General features: G+C 48.0%; 1 protein-coding gene across 9 annotated transcripts in view; it reads left to right on the top strand.

Annotated features, from left to right (window-relative positions):
- Positions 1-12,106, top strand: part of AUTS2 (activator of transcription and developmental regulator AUTS2) — a 777,204-nt gene that overhangs the window by 695,789 nt on the left and 69,309 nt on the right. For all 9 annotated transcript variants that reach the window (XM_063402372.1, XM_063402375.1, XM_063402371.1 and 6 more), the window contains one exon: positions 11,900-11,948. In XM_063402372.1, coding sequence (XP_063258442.1) covers positions 11,900-11,948 — 49 coding nt within the window. The remainder of the gene's footprint in view (positions 1-11,899; positions 11,949-12,106) is intronic.

Below are 12,106 nucleotides of genomic sequence, written 5' to 3'. Positions count from 1 at the left end.
AAAGAAGTCTTTTCATCTTCCCATTGAGTGACGAGCTCCTTAAGTAGATCACAAGCTTTCTGCTGCTTTGTCTGAGTGAGGAGGAAAACTTTAATTGTTCCCATCTTCTAGTGCAGGTATTGATTAATTAAATGTATTAGCAAAGATCTTGGCCTACTTTTTTGCACCATCAAACAAGTACTTAATGACTATATTACTATGAAAATGCATTGCTTTAAAGTATTGCATTGAAGCCCCTTTGTACTTTGCTTTCATTTATTTTTCTTTTTTTTTTTTTTCCTTATCCCATTATGAAAATAAAAGTTTCTCCTGTTAATATAACACAGAGGAAGGGAAGGGAGCAGAGAGGAACTCTCAGTTGAGGGATCCCACCTGGGCCAGGCTGGAGCTGTGGCCTTGGGATGTCCCCAGGCAGGAGGATGTGCTGCCAGCTGGGGAGGCTCTCTGCAAGTGCAGGCAGGTCAGGGAGCAAATGTGAGATGGTAAATCTGTATAATTTACTCTAATTTAGCATTTGGTGGGCAGAGATATGAATATGACTCACATGCTAAGAGGGAGAAGGCATGTTTATGAGGAGCAGAACTAATAGGTCTGTGTGAGATAAGGAACACTGCCTCCCACCTCACTTAATCACTTTCTTCCTTTGGGTCCCATTTGGAGAATCTCACTTATTAGCACTTCCATACCTACCTGTAGGTCTGCCTCCTTCCACCTCCCAGCCCTGTGCTCACCAATGTGTATCAGAGAATCCCAGAAGGGTTGGGGTTGGGAGGGACCTTAAAGATCATCCAGTGCCACCCCTGCCATGGCAGGGACACCTTCCACTGTCCCAGGCTGCTCCAAGCCCTGTCCAGCCTGGTCTTGGGCACTGCCAGGGATCCAGGGCCATCCATTCAGTCCCTCACCACCTTCACAGGGAAGAATTTCTTCTGAATTTCCTGTCCAAATCTGCCCTGTTCCAGTAAAGCCATCCCCCTTAGCACATCATACATCCTGCACCAAGGCTCGCTATTTTGCACCCTTGCTGAAGGGCAAATACACATGAATCTGCCCTGATTCACACTCACTGTCAGGGCCCCATAGTGCCCTCAGATTTTAAATGCATCTTCTCATAATCTTCCAGGAGTTCTTGGAATTCCTACCCTTCCCTGGCCTCCAAGTGCACCTGGGGTTGGTGTTGCTCAGCCTCTCCAGTTTGCACCTTGCCAGACTGTGAGGCTGTACTAAATGTTTTCACTTTACAGCACTTTGAGCAATTGTACAAAGTTGTTAAGACCTGACACCAATCTGATGCTTTCAATCTTGATTCTTTTATCCCCCCTGTCTTTGCCTGTACCTGCCAACATGTGCCAGCCAGGCCAGCGACCAGCGCCGAGCGGGGCTTCACTGCCTGCAGTGACAAAGCATTTCTTGCTGCAGAAAAAGTGTTATTGCAGAACACTTCATAAACTGTAAATTTGGAATTCGGGCTTAACATTTTACAGTACCAGCACTGGGAAGTCCCATGTCTGTAAGTAAAATGTGTGCCATGGCGACAATAACACTTGGGTTTTATGCAATGCTGAAAGTTGAGGCGCAGAGAAATTAAATGAGAGCCCAACTGCCTTCAACGCCAGGGAAACCTGAAAATACAACCACAGCTGGCTGCTAGTCCACAGCTGCTGGGCCACACTCATACCTGAAATAAAATGCATGTTAGCAACCTCTGCAGACAGGTAGGTTGAGGGCTCTGCTGCACAGGAGTGACTCGGGTCCCATGTTGGGGTGGGAGGAGCGCAGAAACACAGCTGAGCTGCTTAAAATAGCCAGAAAAGGACCCTTAGTCCTTTCTTGCCTTGTTCCCTGCACATTGACAAACGTTCATCTCTGTCTCTCCTTTTTTTCCATCCTTCCTAGGGGCGATGACTGACAGATTAATATATGTCTAGCTACGTGTCTTAGAAATCAAAAGGAAGGTGCTGTCAGAATCGCTTGTCAGAAAATGAGATTAGGCACACTTGTCATTTGCTGAGGATTGCAGTCTTTCAGAGATAAGGTTGCATTTAATGAGTGTAAAAAGCCTCCTTGTGAAAAAGGGGGTGGTGCAGGAGAGAGAGAATGATTATTTTTCTGGTGTCAGCTGAGTGCTTTATCATATAACTTGATAGCGTGGCACCCTGGCAGGCACTGATAATGGCTGCTGGGGCTATTGCACCTCTTCAGCTGCTCTGCAGCTTCAAAAGTGATGACTTGTTACCTGCTTTTAAACTCCTCTTGGATGTCGAAACCCACTATCCTGGGGGAAAGAAGCAAAAGCATGTACAGTGTGTTTTAAAGAAAGACCTGTGAAAACACACAGCATAAAGGGAACGTGCTAAATGTATAGCCACTTTCTCCAGCAAACTAGAAAGAATACTCAGCGGGTTTCGGTGAAATATGGAACTTGTCTGACAAGTGAAGGATAACTAATGAGAAACAGAGCTGTATCCCACTGAAACCAATTGTGTTTTGTTATGGAAAATATTTATCAAGCCTTTTTTTTTTTCGTTTGTTGGTTCTCCTAACAGTGCCATAATAACTCCTCTTATGTGTGTGATTTGGTTCCTCTCATATGCATCTCAGTTATTTCAATCTGCAGTGGGGTGGGTGTTTTTTGGTTATCAATTGGATATTATCATCTTGTACATGAATATTTTAGGTGAATGTTTCATTCATCAAAGTAATGGTCATTCTTTTGCCAAGTTAATGTCCTTGCATGGTTTAGAAGCTGGCTAAAGGTACAGATTTATTGTTCATAATCTACTTTCTAAATATGAGCTGACAGTCAAAAATGGAATTTATCTGTTCAGCAGAAGAGCCCCTGCATTAGCCATTTTTTTGCAACAGTATTTCTTGCCTTGGCATACCTCTTTGAAAATTATCCTTGGAAGAGGAGATTTCTGTCGTATATTCTTCTCATCAAATGAGATGTGATTTTCATTATTTTGCTTGAATGTTAGAAAATGAAAGAAATTACTTGATTGGTTTATGGTGCTGATTCAGCATTTTCTGGACTAAAAATGACCTGGACGACAGAATGGGATTAGAGCTCACAATAATGGATGCTTTATTTGGTGATAAGAAAGTCTTTTCTTCTGACTGAGAAGAAGAGAATGAAAAATATTTCTCTTATTAGGTGATTCAGTACCCAGATATTGACAGACAAATTAATTTGAAATACTTCTTCAGTTGCAGAACGTGCTAGCAGGCAGAAATTAGGGGAGGATAATGGCCACAGCTTGAAAGTGGTGCATTTATGAAGTGCACAACAGAAGTGCTGGTGGATGGGGAAGAATTTATATTTTATCCTCTTACCCAGTGATAGGATCTTATGTTCCTGGTTAGACTGCAGGGTGGGTAGCAGCTCAGAGCCCAGAGAGGTCTCCAGGAGCTACATCCAGCCAATCCATGCTCCGTGGTGTCTTTAGTAACTCGGAATTCAATCCCCAGGTAGGGGTTTAGAGGCAGAGATAAAATGCAAGCATTTTCTGATGGAAAAGTTAGAGCCAGGATTCTCACTCTTCGTGGTGGTTGAAGGGAAGGAAAGATGGATGTGGTGTTCACCTGAAGGATTTCACATTGTTTGGACAAGCCTGGGGGAGAAATGGCTTCATACAGGTGGGAGAGTTAGGATTTGTCTTTGGTGCAGTGCCTGGGTTCAGAAAATTATCCACCCTCCCCAGGTGTGCAAATCTGGGCTAAATTCTGTCCTCGGAAGCAGTGGAGACCACTTAGTATTTTATAGGGCCAAGCTGTAAGGATAGGGAAGAGAGAGCAGCCCTATTGTTCCCCGAGCCCCAGGTTTTATCTTTGTTTCCATTTGAAACCCTAATCATAAAACTGCCTGCAGAGTAGTTGCCTTGCTGTTCCTCTAAATGAGAATTCCAGCTTTTATGCTAATTCAGTTTCAGGTTTCTTTGAACCTGCAGTTTATGGGCCTCTGCTTAAAACTGCAATCTGTTCTGCATAAAAGAAGGGATTACAAAGGGGTTTAGTTTTGCAAATGCTGCAGAAAAATAAAAATAATAAAAAAGTTGCACTGTCATTAATATGTTCCCGCAGAAGTTTTCTGCTTTGTCAAATAAAAAGCGTTACTTACACGGAGATTTACCCAGGGATGTTCCACATCCAGAGCTCTCCTCCCCTTGGAAAGGGGCATTTGCTGGTTGTGTCCCCCTGTCCCCAGTGCCCTGTCCCTGCTGGAGGGGACACTGAGGGAGCACTGTTGCCATGCACTGCCAGCAGCACCGGCACTCACCGGGCCAGGCTGCTCCAGGACATCCAGCAGAACCCACCCTCACCACCAGCTCCTTTTCCTGGCATCTCTCGTGACCTTTTTACGGCCACACCAGCGGTGATTTTTCTGGAGAACAGGTCCTTTTTCCTGCACCTCTCAGAGTGCTGAGTTTAAGTACCTTCTGCTTGGGCCATCATGCCGTGGCTTGCTGTTCACAGCCATAAAACTCCGCTGATAGCTCCATAAATTCCTTTCTTGGGGAAAGGACCCTGCATCTCTTATCCAGTAATAGGCAAAATCTTGTATGTTTTCAAAGCATTGTGGAGGGCTTTATAAGGCACTGTAATCACGATCTGAAGTCAGGTGCCATGGTGTCTTCTGGGAAGGTTAGCAACTTAATGGAAACATAAATGTTTCCAGGCTTTGACAGAATACCAAAGAATTGGAATATCCACTTTTTATGTTGCCAGGAAAAAAAGCTGCAGAACCTTCCAGGTGAGGTGAGGTTTGCCATAAATAATTTAATCCAATATAATCTGCTGTAATTTCAATATTCGTTTGCTATTTGTGCCAGAGATGGATAATTCTTCTTTGGAATTACTCTCTGACTTGGAAACAAATGTCTGCTTCCCTGCCTGCTGTCTGGGCAGCTTTAGGTCATTTTTATAAAATACTTGGATCTGAAAACCTCTTCCAGAGAGTGAAAGATCTTGAAATTACTTTTGATCCAAGTTCAATGCACTTCATTTGGCTGTTGTTGTGGCAGAAACAAATGTCGATGCTGACAGAGACCACAGACAGATGAAAAAAATTCTGGCAAGGTCCCACATAGATAAGAGACAGAAGGTTTCAAAAACCTATCCAGGCATAACCTAAAGCACAGGAAAGTATTGCTGTCAGGAGAGGGGGATGCTTGATCCAAAGGCATTCAAATCACTGCAGGGAGGAGGGGTCCCTTTGATTTAATTTGGCTTTCAGTGAATTTCTGAACTCCAAATCTCTCATTCAGAATTGCACAACTCATTTTGCCCGTGTGTAATTTTGTAGCAGGCAAATAGAGGTCCTCGATTTATCTCTAAGGCACAAATAATGAACATAATGAGGCCCAGAGCCCTGCCAATAAACCCTCACAGCCCCAGGGAGATGAGCAGGTAAATGCATTTCTGATTCTGTGTGTGCTGAGATTTCAGGTGTGGCATGTGGTTAACATTGGAAAAATCCAGTACAGACAAGCCTGTTGTTTAATCCAGGCTAAATGTATCAAATTAAAGTCTTGTGATGAACCTAGGCCTTAATTAGATCTGTTCTTACCATGTCAGGATGTGGAAAGTCTTGACCAAGGTGTTCATAGAATACATGAGCTGCCACACCTTGGTACTGTGCATTTCATTCCTTGTCCAGGTACAGCCTCACCATCAGTCCATGGAGCCCCCAAATGCTGTGATTGTACAGAGAACACTCTGCCAGCCTAATGCCTTTATCAATTAATTTTTGGTGGGAGCTGGGATCTGCACTCGAGCAACATCCATGGCCAATGTGCTGCAATGGCTTTTGGCCACTGCCCATTCTTGATTCCAGAGACCAGACCTGAAGCCATTTCTGTTGGATTTCTAAGAGGAGATGGAAACCACCTCTCTGATAGCACAGGATTATCTTTGCAGTTTGTTTATTTATTTATTTATTTATTTATTTATTTATTTGATGTAAAAACCTGTGAAAGTTTAAGAGCCAAAATCCATTCTCAGTCATGGTGTGGAAATGGGGGGATAAACTATTCAGTTGGACAGTCCTGGAGAACTCATTTCCATTGCCATACCAGGATCTGAGGCTGGCCACAATTCTTTAATTTTCCAGTGGAGACCACTTGTCCCAGTTTCACCAAAGCACTCCCACCCTGGATCAGCTGTGGCACAAAGCACTGTGGTGTCTGCCATGGGTCTGACTGTGGAGCTGTGCTGAGTGTGTCCATCTATTGTGTAGCATGACTGTTCTTTGCACATCTTCCCACCCCACTGTCCCAGCAGAAACCACCACAGTCAGTGGGACTGCACCTCTCAGATGAGAATCTTGGAGGAGCCACAGATGGGGAAAACTCAAATGGACTCTTAAGTGGATCATATGGTGATGGAATGAGGAACAAAGGGGGGATATTTGCATAAAATTGTGTAGTTCTGCATGGGTAATTGGTAGGTGTTCTTTCTTAATTATGGCACTTGTGCGTGTGTGGACAGTCAGATCATGGTTGCCCCTGCCCCTCACATGCTGTGGGGTTTGCTGTGGGCAGGGCCACCAGAGCCAGCACAGACACCTGTACCCTGTCACTGCTGAGGGAGGGCTCAGAGCCACCCGCTGCCCTGGGGACAGGAGAAGGACAGTCCCTCGACATCCCACATCCCGAGGTGAGCTTGGAGCTGGGCAGGGACACGTGTGAATCTCTCCAAGCTGCCATTGGATTTTGGGCACATAACTATAATCCCGGCTCAGGTAAGGCCGAGCAGGCACACACAGCTCTTGCTCTGCACTTGTTCTCTGGCTGGTATAGGTAGTTCCCATCTTTTCCTCAGGACAATCACCTCCTCCAGGCTGAGCTCTGCCACAGGAGTTGGAGTGAATAGCACTTGTCAACCCTGTTTCTGAGGATTTAGCTCAAATTCAAGTGTAACCCATGGGAATTTAATTCCATTAGCACTCCTAGCCCAGTATGGTTTTGAAGCCTATTTCCAGGTTTGAAATCTTGAAAACACTCCCTGGACAGAGCCTTGCAAGCCCGTAAATCCCCTTTTAGCACCTATCCCTTTCCCAGGAAACATCTCACCGTGTGGAGCTACTGTGCCAACGTGCATAACTGCCTCTCATCTTCCCAGGAAACATCATTTGGCTCCGAGTGCTGCGCTTCAATGGATAATCATTTATATCATCACGTATCTGTGCATTTATTTTCCGCGGTGGCCATTACTAATGGTGTGCTGCACTTAAGGAAAATCTACAGCGAGTGGGAAATCCACTGCCCGTTGACAATAATGTTCAGTGCAGGAAGTAGTCAGGAGAGTCTTCGCACAGGAGGCTCAGAGAGAAACCACAGCTCAGCGAGCAGCCGGGGTCCCCGGCAGGCCACCCTGCCTGCAGCTGGGGACACTGTTTTTTCCCACTGAAAAGAAAAAAAAAAAGAAAAAAATCCGTTAAAACAAAAAAAATTGCTAAATGCAATTCGATGTTTTCGATCTTGTTTTCCTCCCGCGGAGCTCTAGAGAGCGATGTTCGCGGAGCTTTGGCGAGCGATGCTGGTGTGCGTGTGCCGCCATCCCGGGGCAGGGGCTCTGTCCGGCTCCGCGGGTCCCTCGCAGCGCACCGAGGAGCCGCTGCCGGAGGCTCCGCGCAGCCCCGCAGGCTGCTCCGGGCCGGCCGCCGGCGCAGCGAGCGCGGCTCCCGCGGAGCCTCCCCCGCCCGGCCGGGCCGCCCCCGCCCGGGACCCCGGCGGAGCGCGGGGCGGGGCCGGCGGAGGGCGGAGCCGGCGGGCGGCGGCGGCGGCTCCGGGAGCGCCGCGCAGTGCGGAGCGGAGCCGGGCGGCGAGAGGGGTCCGGCCGGCGGCTGCAGCCGGGCCGGGCGGAGCGGAGCACAGCGGAGCGGCCGCCCCTCGGGGATTACAGGCTTGCGAGGCTGTTTCGGTGGGGCCGGAGGAGCCGGGGCCGGGCCGCTGCCTCTCCCCCATGGAATTCACCTGAGCGCGGCCGCGACGGGAGGGACGGCGCCCGGCGGGAGCCCGCTTTGGCTCGGGAGAGGACGGGCATGACTTTTTAACCAAAACAAAAACAATCAGTCCCCCAAACACCCCTGCAAACGGCGGAAGAGAACCCAAAAAGCCGCCCGAAGGAAGGGACGCGCAGCCGCCGCCACCGGCGCTGGAGCCGCGGAGGGAGGGAGGAGGCGCCGCGGCCGCACCGCCCCGCACCGCCCCGCACCCGGAGGTGCCGCCGCTGCCCCCGGCCGCCGCCGCCGCACATGGTTTTCTTTGTCCTGCTGCCGCTCCTGTAGCGCCCGCTCCGCGCCCGCCGCGCTCCCCGCACGCCGCGCTCCGCTCGCTGCTCCCGGGATCCATCTTGCGGGAGCGGGGAAGGGCTGGGCGGCCCGGGAAGGATGCCCGCCCGGCGGCCCGCGCGCCCGGCCCGCGGAGTCGCTTCCCCGCGGAGGATTAGTTGGGGTTTGGCCGCGGGACGCTGAGAGCCGCGCTGGATCGGAGTTGCCGCACACGCCCGTCTCTCCCGCACCGCCATGAGCCGCGGGCCGGCCGCCCCGCGGAGCCCCCGGACAGCAGGTAACCACCGCGGCGGGGCGGCGCGGCTCCTGCGGGCCCCGGGCCGGAGGGAGCGGCCGCCGGGCCGGGCAGCCCGGGACGGGCCGGGGCGGAGGGGGCGGCGGGGCCGCGCCGGCTCCGCGGGCAGGTGCGGGGCCGGTGTGAGCGGCGGGGCCGGGCCGTGCCAGCAGTGAGTCAGGCTGCGCTGTCTGGACAGGAAATATTTTAGTCATACATCCCCTCGAACGGCAGCACATTCCTTGGTGAGGAAAAAATACTCTTTGGGTCATTTTTTTTTTTTTTTCTGTGTGGTTTGTTGGGTTTTTTTCTTTAAGCCCAGGGATTGCTGACTTGTTTCATTTCGAGGTGAAAAGGATTAAGCTGCGCTTGGTAACAAGGGGATTTATAAGGGAAAACGGCCAAAGTGCGAGGAAGGGAACTGTGTGTCACCAGCTCCGGCTCTGTGGGGGAGAAGCCGAGGGGGCTCCTCGGGCAGAGCACCCCGGATAACCCGGTGCTGTCCCCAGGTGTCACAGTGCCGGCATCTAGTGCTCATCAGCGGCTCAAGTGAGACCTGGGAAGATCGGGATAAAGGGGAGCGAAGAGAGAGTTGCACTTGGCTGGTGTAAGGGCAGGGAGAGCCGAGCTCCTCTCCGCGCTGGAACATCCAGGTTCGGCCACATCGCACCGCCGTGCACATAAAGGCACTTTGTTGTCTGCGCCGATTCCTGTCAGTACTGAGCAGGGTTTAAGTCAGCCCTGCACAGGCACTGAATTTCATCCTTCTGGGGTAGTGCTGAGTTGTTGCGGGTTTTTGAATCAGTTGGGCTTTTTATTCCTTTAGTGTTGTTGGGTGATGCGGCTGCCTAGCTGTGGAAAAATAATAGTTACATGGAAATTGATACACTGCGTGTCTGCTGGCAGAGACTGTGTCCGCCTCTGTGTCACCGGTACATCGCCCGAATTGCTATTTTGTATTTAAAACCCAATCTTTAAGTACGGAAACAGGCAGGCCAAGTTCATCTAACCCTTCCAGCCGGCGTTTGGGTTTGGGTTATTTTCATGGTAACGCAGGCAGTGTTGTTATTTCAAGTTGCTCTTCCATTCGGTTGTGTGTGGTCAGTAACGCAAAATGAGCTTTGTCTTTGTGAAATAATTCCTTTTTTAGACGCGTGTTACATGGATAGTCATCTGCCAGGTTGCTCCGGAGCAGTCCTCGGGCAGGCTGCGTTTTGTTCGAGGTGTGTCACTTCCAGGTGTCACAGCGCTGTTTGTGACTGGGGTATGCGATAGCGCAGGGAAAGATTGCACCTGAAAAACCACGGCTTAAAAAAAGTATCTCTTGGTTTACGCTTGGCATGAAGGCAAACTTCTTAAAAAGATGTTTTCCTCTTTGTAGTGCTTGGGAAAATCAAGTGAATAGGAAGCATGGAGCTTCCCTGTACTGTTTTGTTTTGAAACAGTAAAATAAGGTAATAGCTGTAGCTGTAAGAAGTTTGTTTGGTTTTTAATATTGGATTTTGTTTCTAAAAAGAAGGACTGGTTCAGAGAGTTTTGACTTCAGAGAAAAGCTGCATTTCAGATGACAGCAACAGCTGAAATTCACTGGGAAAGATTATTTTTAAGCAGGCTGATTGGCAAGGGTAGGAAAGCATTGAGCCTCTTGTTGGACTAATACTGGGCTGCTCTTTAAAGTACATGGCCTTCTTGATCTCTTCAATTTGTGCATTATTCACATATTTTCATTAATTTAGAGAAAGTCGTCACTGAATAATAAATCCATCATTGGGTAATAAATCCAGTGTTTACAAGGTATTTCATTGAGACGAAATGCACCAGCTCGGCTTTCAAATACGCCAGCAGTAATCTAGTAAAATTTGTCTAGAAGTCTGAAAAGAATAAAGCTGTTTTTAGTAAATAATCAGAGAAATCTTGTCTGTCACTAACTTGAGGGCAGACAAAATTTTTCAGTGTATTCCTACACTGTGATGCACAGTCTGAGCCATGTCTACTCATTTATCGGGAGTTTCACATCCAAGTTTTTAGTGCAGTCAAGACAGCGAACGTGTGTGTGGATTGTCTGGTGATTTTTATCTGGTTTTGATTGGAGAAGTTTCTTCCCTTTAAAAAAAAACCCCACAGCCCACTTTCCAAACAGTGTTTTCAATTATTGTTCCTGAATCCAGCAAGAAGACAGTTTCTAGGGAAAAATTAAAATCTTTCTCCAGTGCTGCATTCTCACCCTGTTTGCAGTGTTCTGTTCCTGAGCACATTTTTTCTGTATTTTCCAAGAGCAGCCTGTTTCTCAGCAGGGCTGGGTGCAGCTCCAGTTCGGAAATGAACAGCTCTGTGCTTTTTGTGGGTGCAGAGGTGGGAGAAGTTTGAGCTGCAGCTGCCTGTGTGTATTTTGTGTGTGTTTTGTGTGTGTGTGCCCAAACACAGCAGCACACAGCTGGCAGAAACTGAGTGTCTGGTGCTTTTGGGCTCGGGTGTTTGCAGGATGAACATTTTCAGTGTTCCTTCCCTGCCCGCTTTTGTGCCACTGGAATTTCTGAAAGCGGGAGATCAGTGCTTTTGTGTGAAACTGAAATTAAGCTTTTTATATGGGTGGAGAGCTGAGCTGGCACCCTGGCATAGAAACACCAGGAACAGGCAAGCTACTAACACAATATTAAGGGGAAAAACCTCTATGGATAAAGGTGGCTTGATGAAAAATAAATGTTTATTAGTTTACACAGCGAGGTGTCAAGAATCAGTTATTCTGAGGAAGGCAAAGCTGACGTGGAAATACACACTGATCCTAAATACTGACACGCTCTCTATTTTTCAAAGAGTTTGCAACAGCGATTTATGAAATTACTAACCTAAGTTATCAACACTGCTTTGAAGGTGGTAAAAATCGAATGCTCACACAGCAGGGATCCCAAAAATACTTTAAAAATTAATTAAGAAATCTGCAGTTCTGGAAATTCCTGAGACCGGGCTGTCTGTTTAGAAATCACGACTCTTCTCCGTCGCAAAATCAATGTCGGAATGTAGTGAATAATGGCAGTACAAAGATACAGTGTCTGTGCAGCTAATGTTGAAGAAAAGCCCCATTTCTTTATGAAATAGAACCTTTCCAAAGAAATATCTGCACTGCAGGGCGGCGAAGCACAGCCAAACAGCACCACCTCATGGACACGGCCTCTGGAGCCGCCGCTTCCAGCGCCCCGGGTTTTGTCTCCTGATTTGTTTCCCTAAAATATACACACCTCTGCCTGTGCATAAATACACCGCTGAGCCTTCGGAGATCTGTCACTGCTAGAAAATGTAACTTCTTTTTTTCTTTCTCTTTTTTATTGGTCTTTCAGGCATCTGATGCCAGCTCTGAGAAACTGTTCAACGCTGTCACAAATAAAGGTAAGGCTGCAATTCACATCCCAAACAGATTTATTTTCCTTTTTTCCCCACACGTTTCTTTTCATGGCAATTTCAATGGGAGATGAAATGTAACTTGTCTTGCAGAAATGTCGCAATCAGCTTGTTAGTGCTTTTTATGTTTCTCTGGGTTTCAGACG

Source organism: Prinia subflava, chromosome 8, assembly GCF_021018805.1.
Source record: "Prinia subflava isolate CZ2003 ecotype Zambia chromosome 8, Cam_Psub_1.2, whole genome shotgun sequence".
Taxonomy (NCBI): domain Eukaryota; kingdom Metazoa; phylum Chordata; class Aves; order Passeriformes; family Cisticolidae; genus Prinia; species Prinia subflava.
Note: the sequence above shows the minus strand (reverse complement) of the source record. Positions and strands in the feature narration are given on the sequence as shown.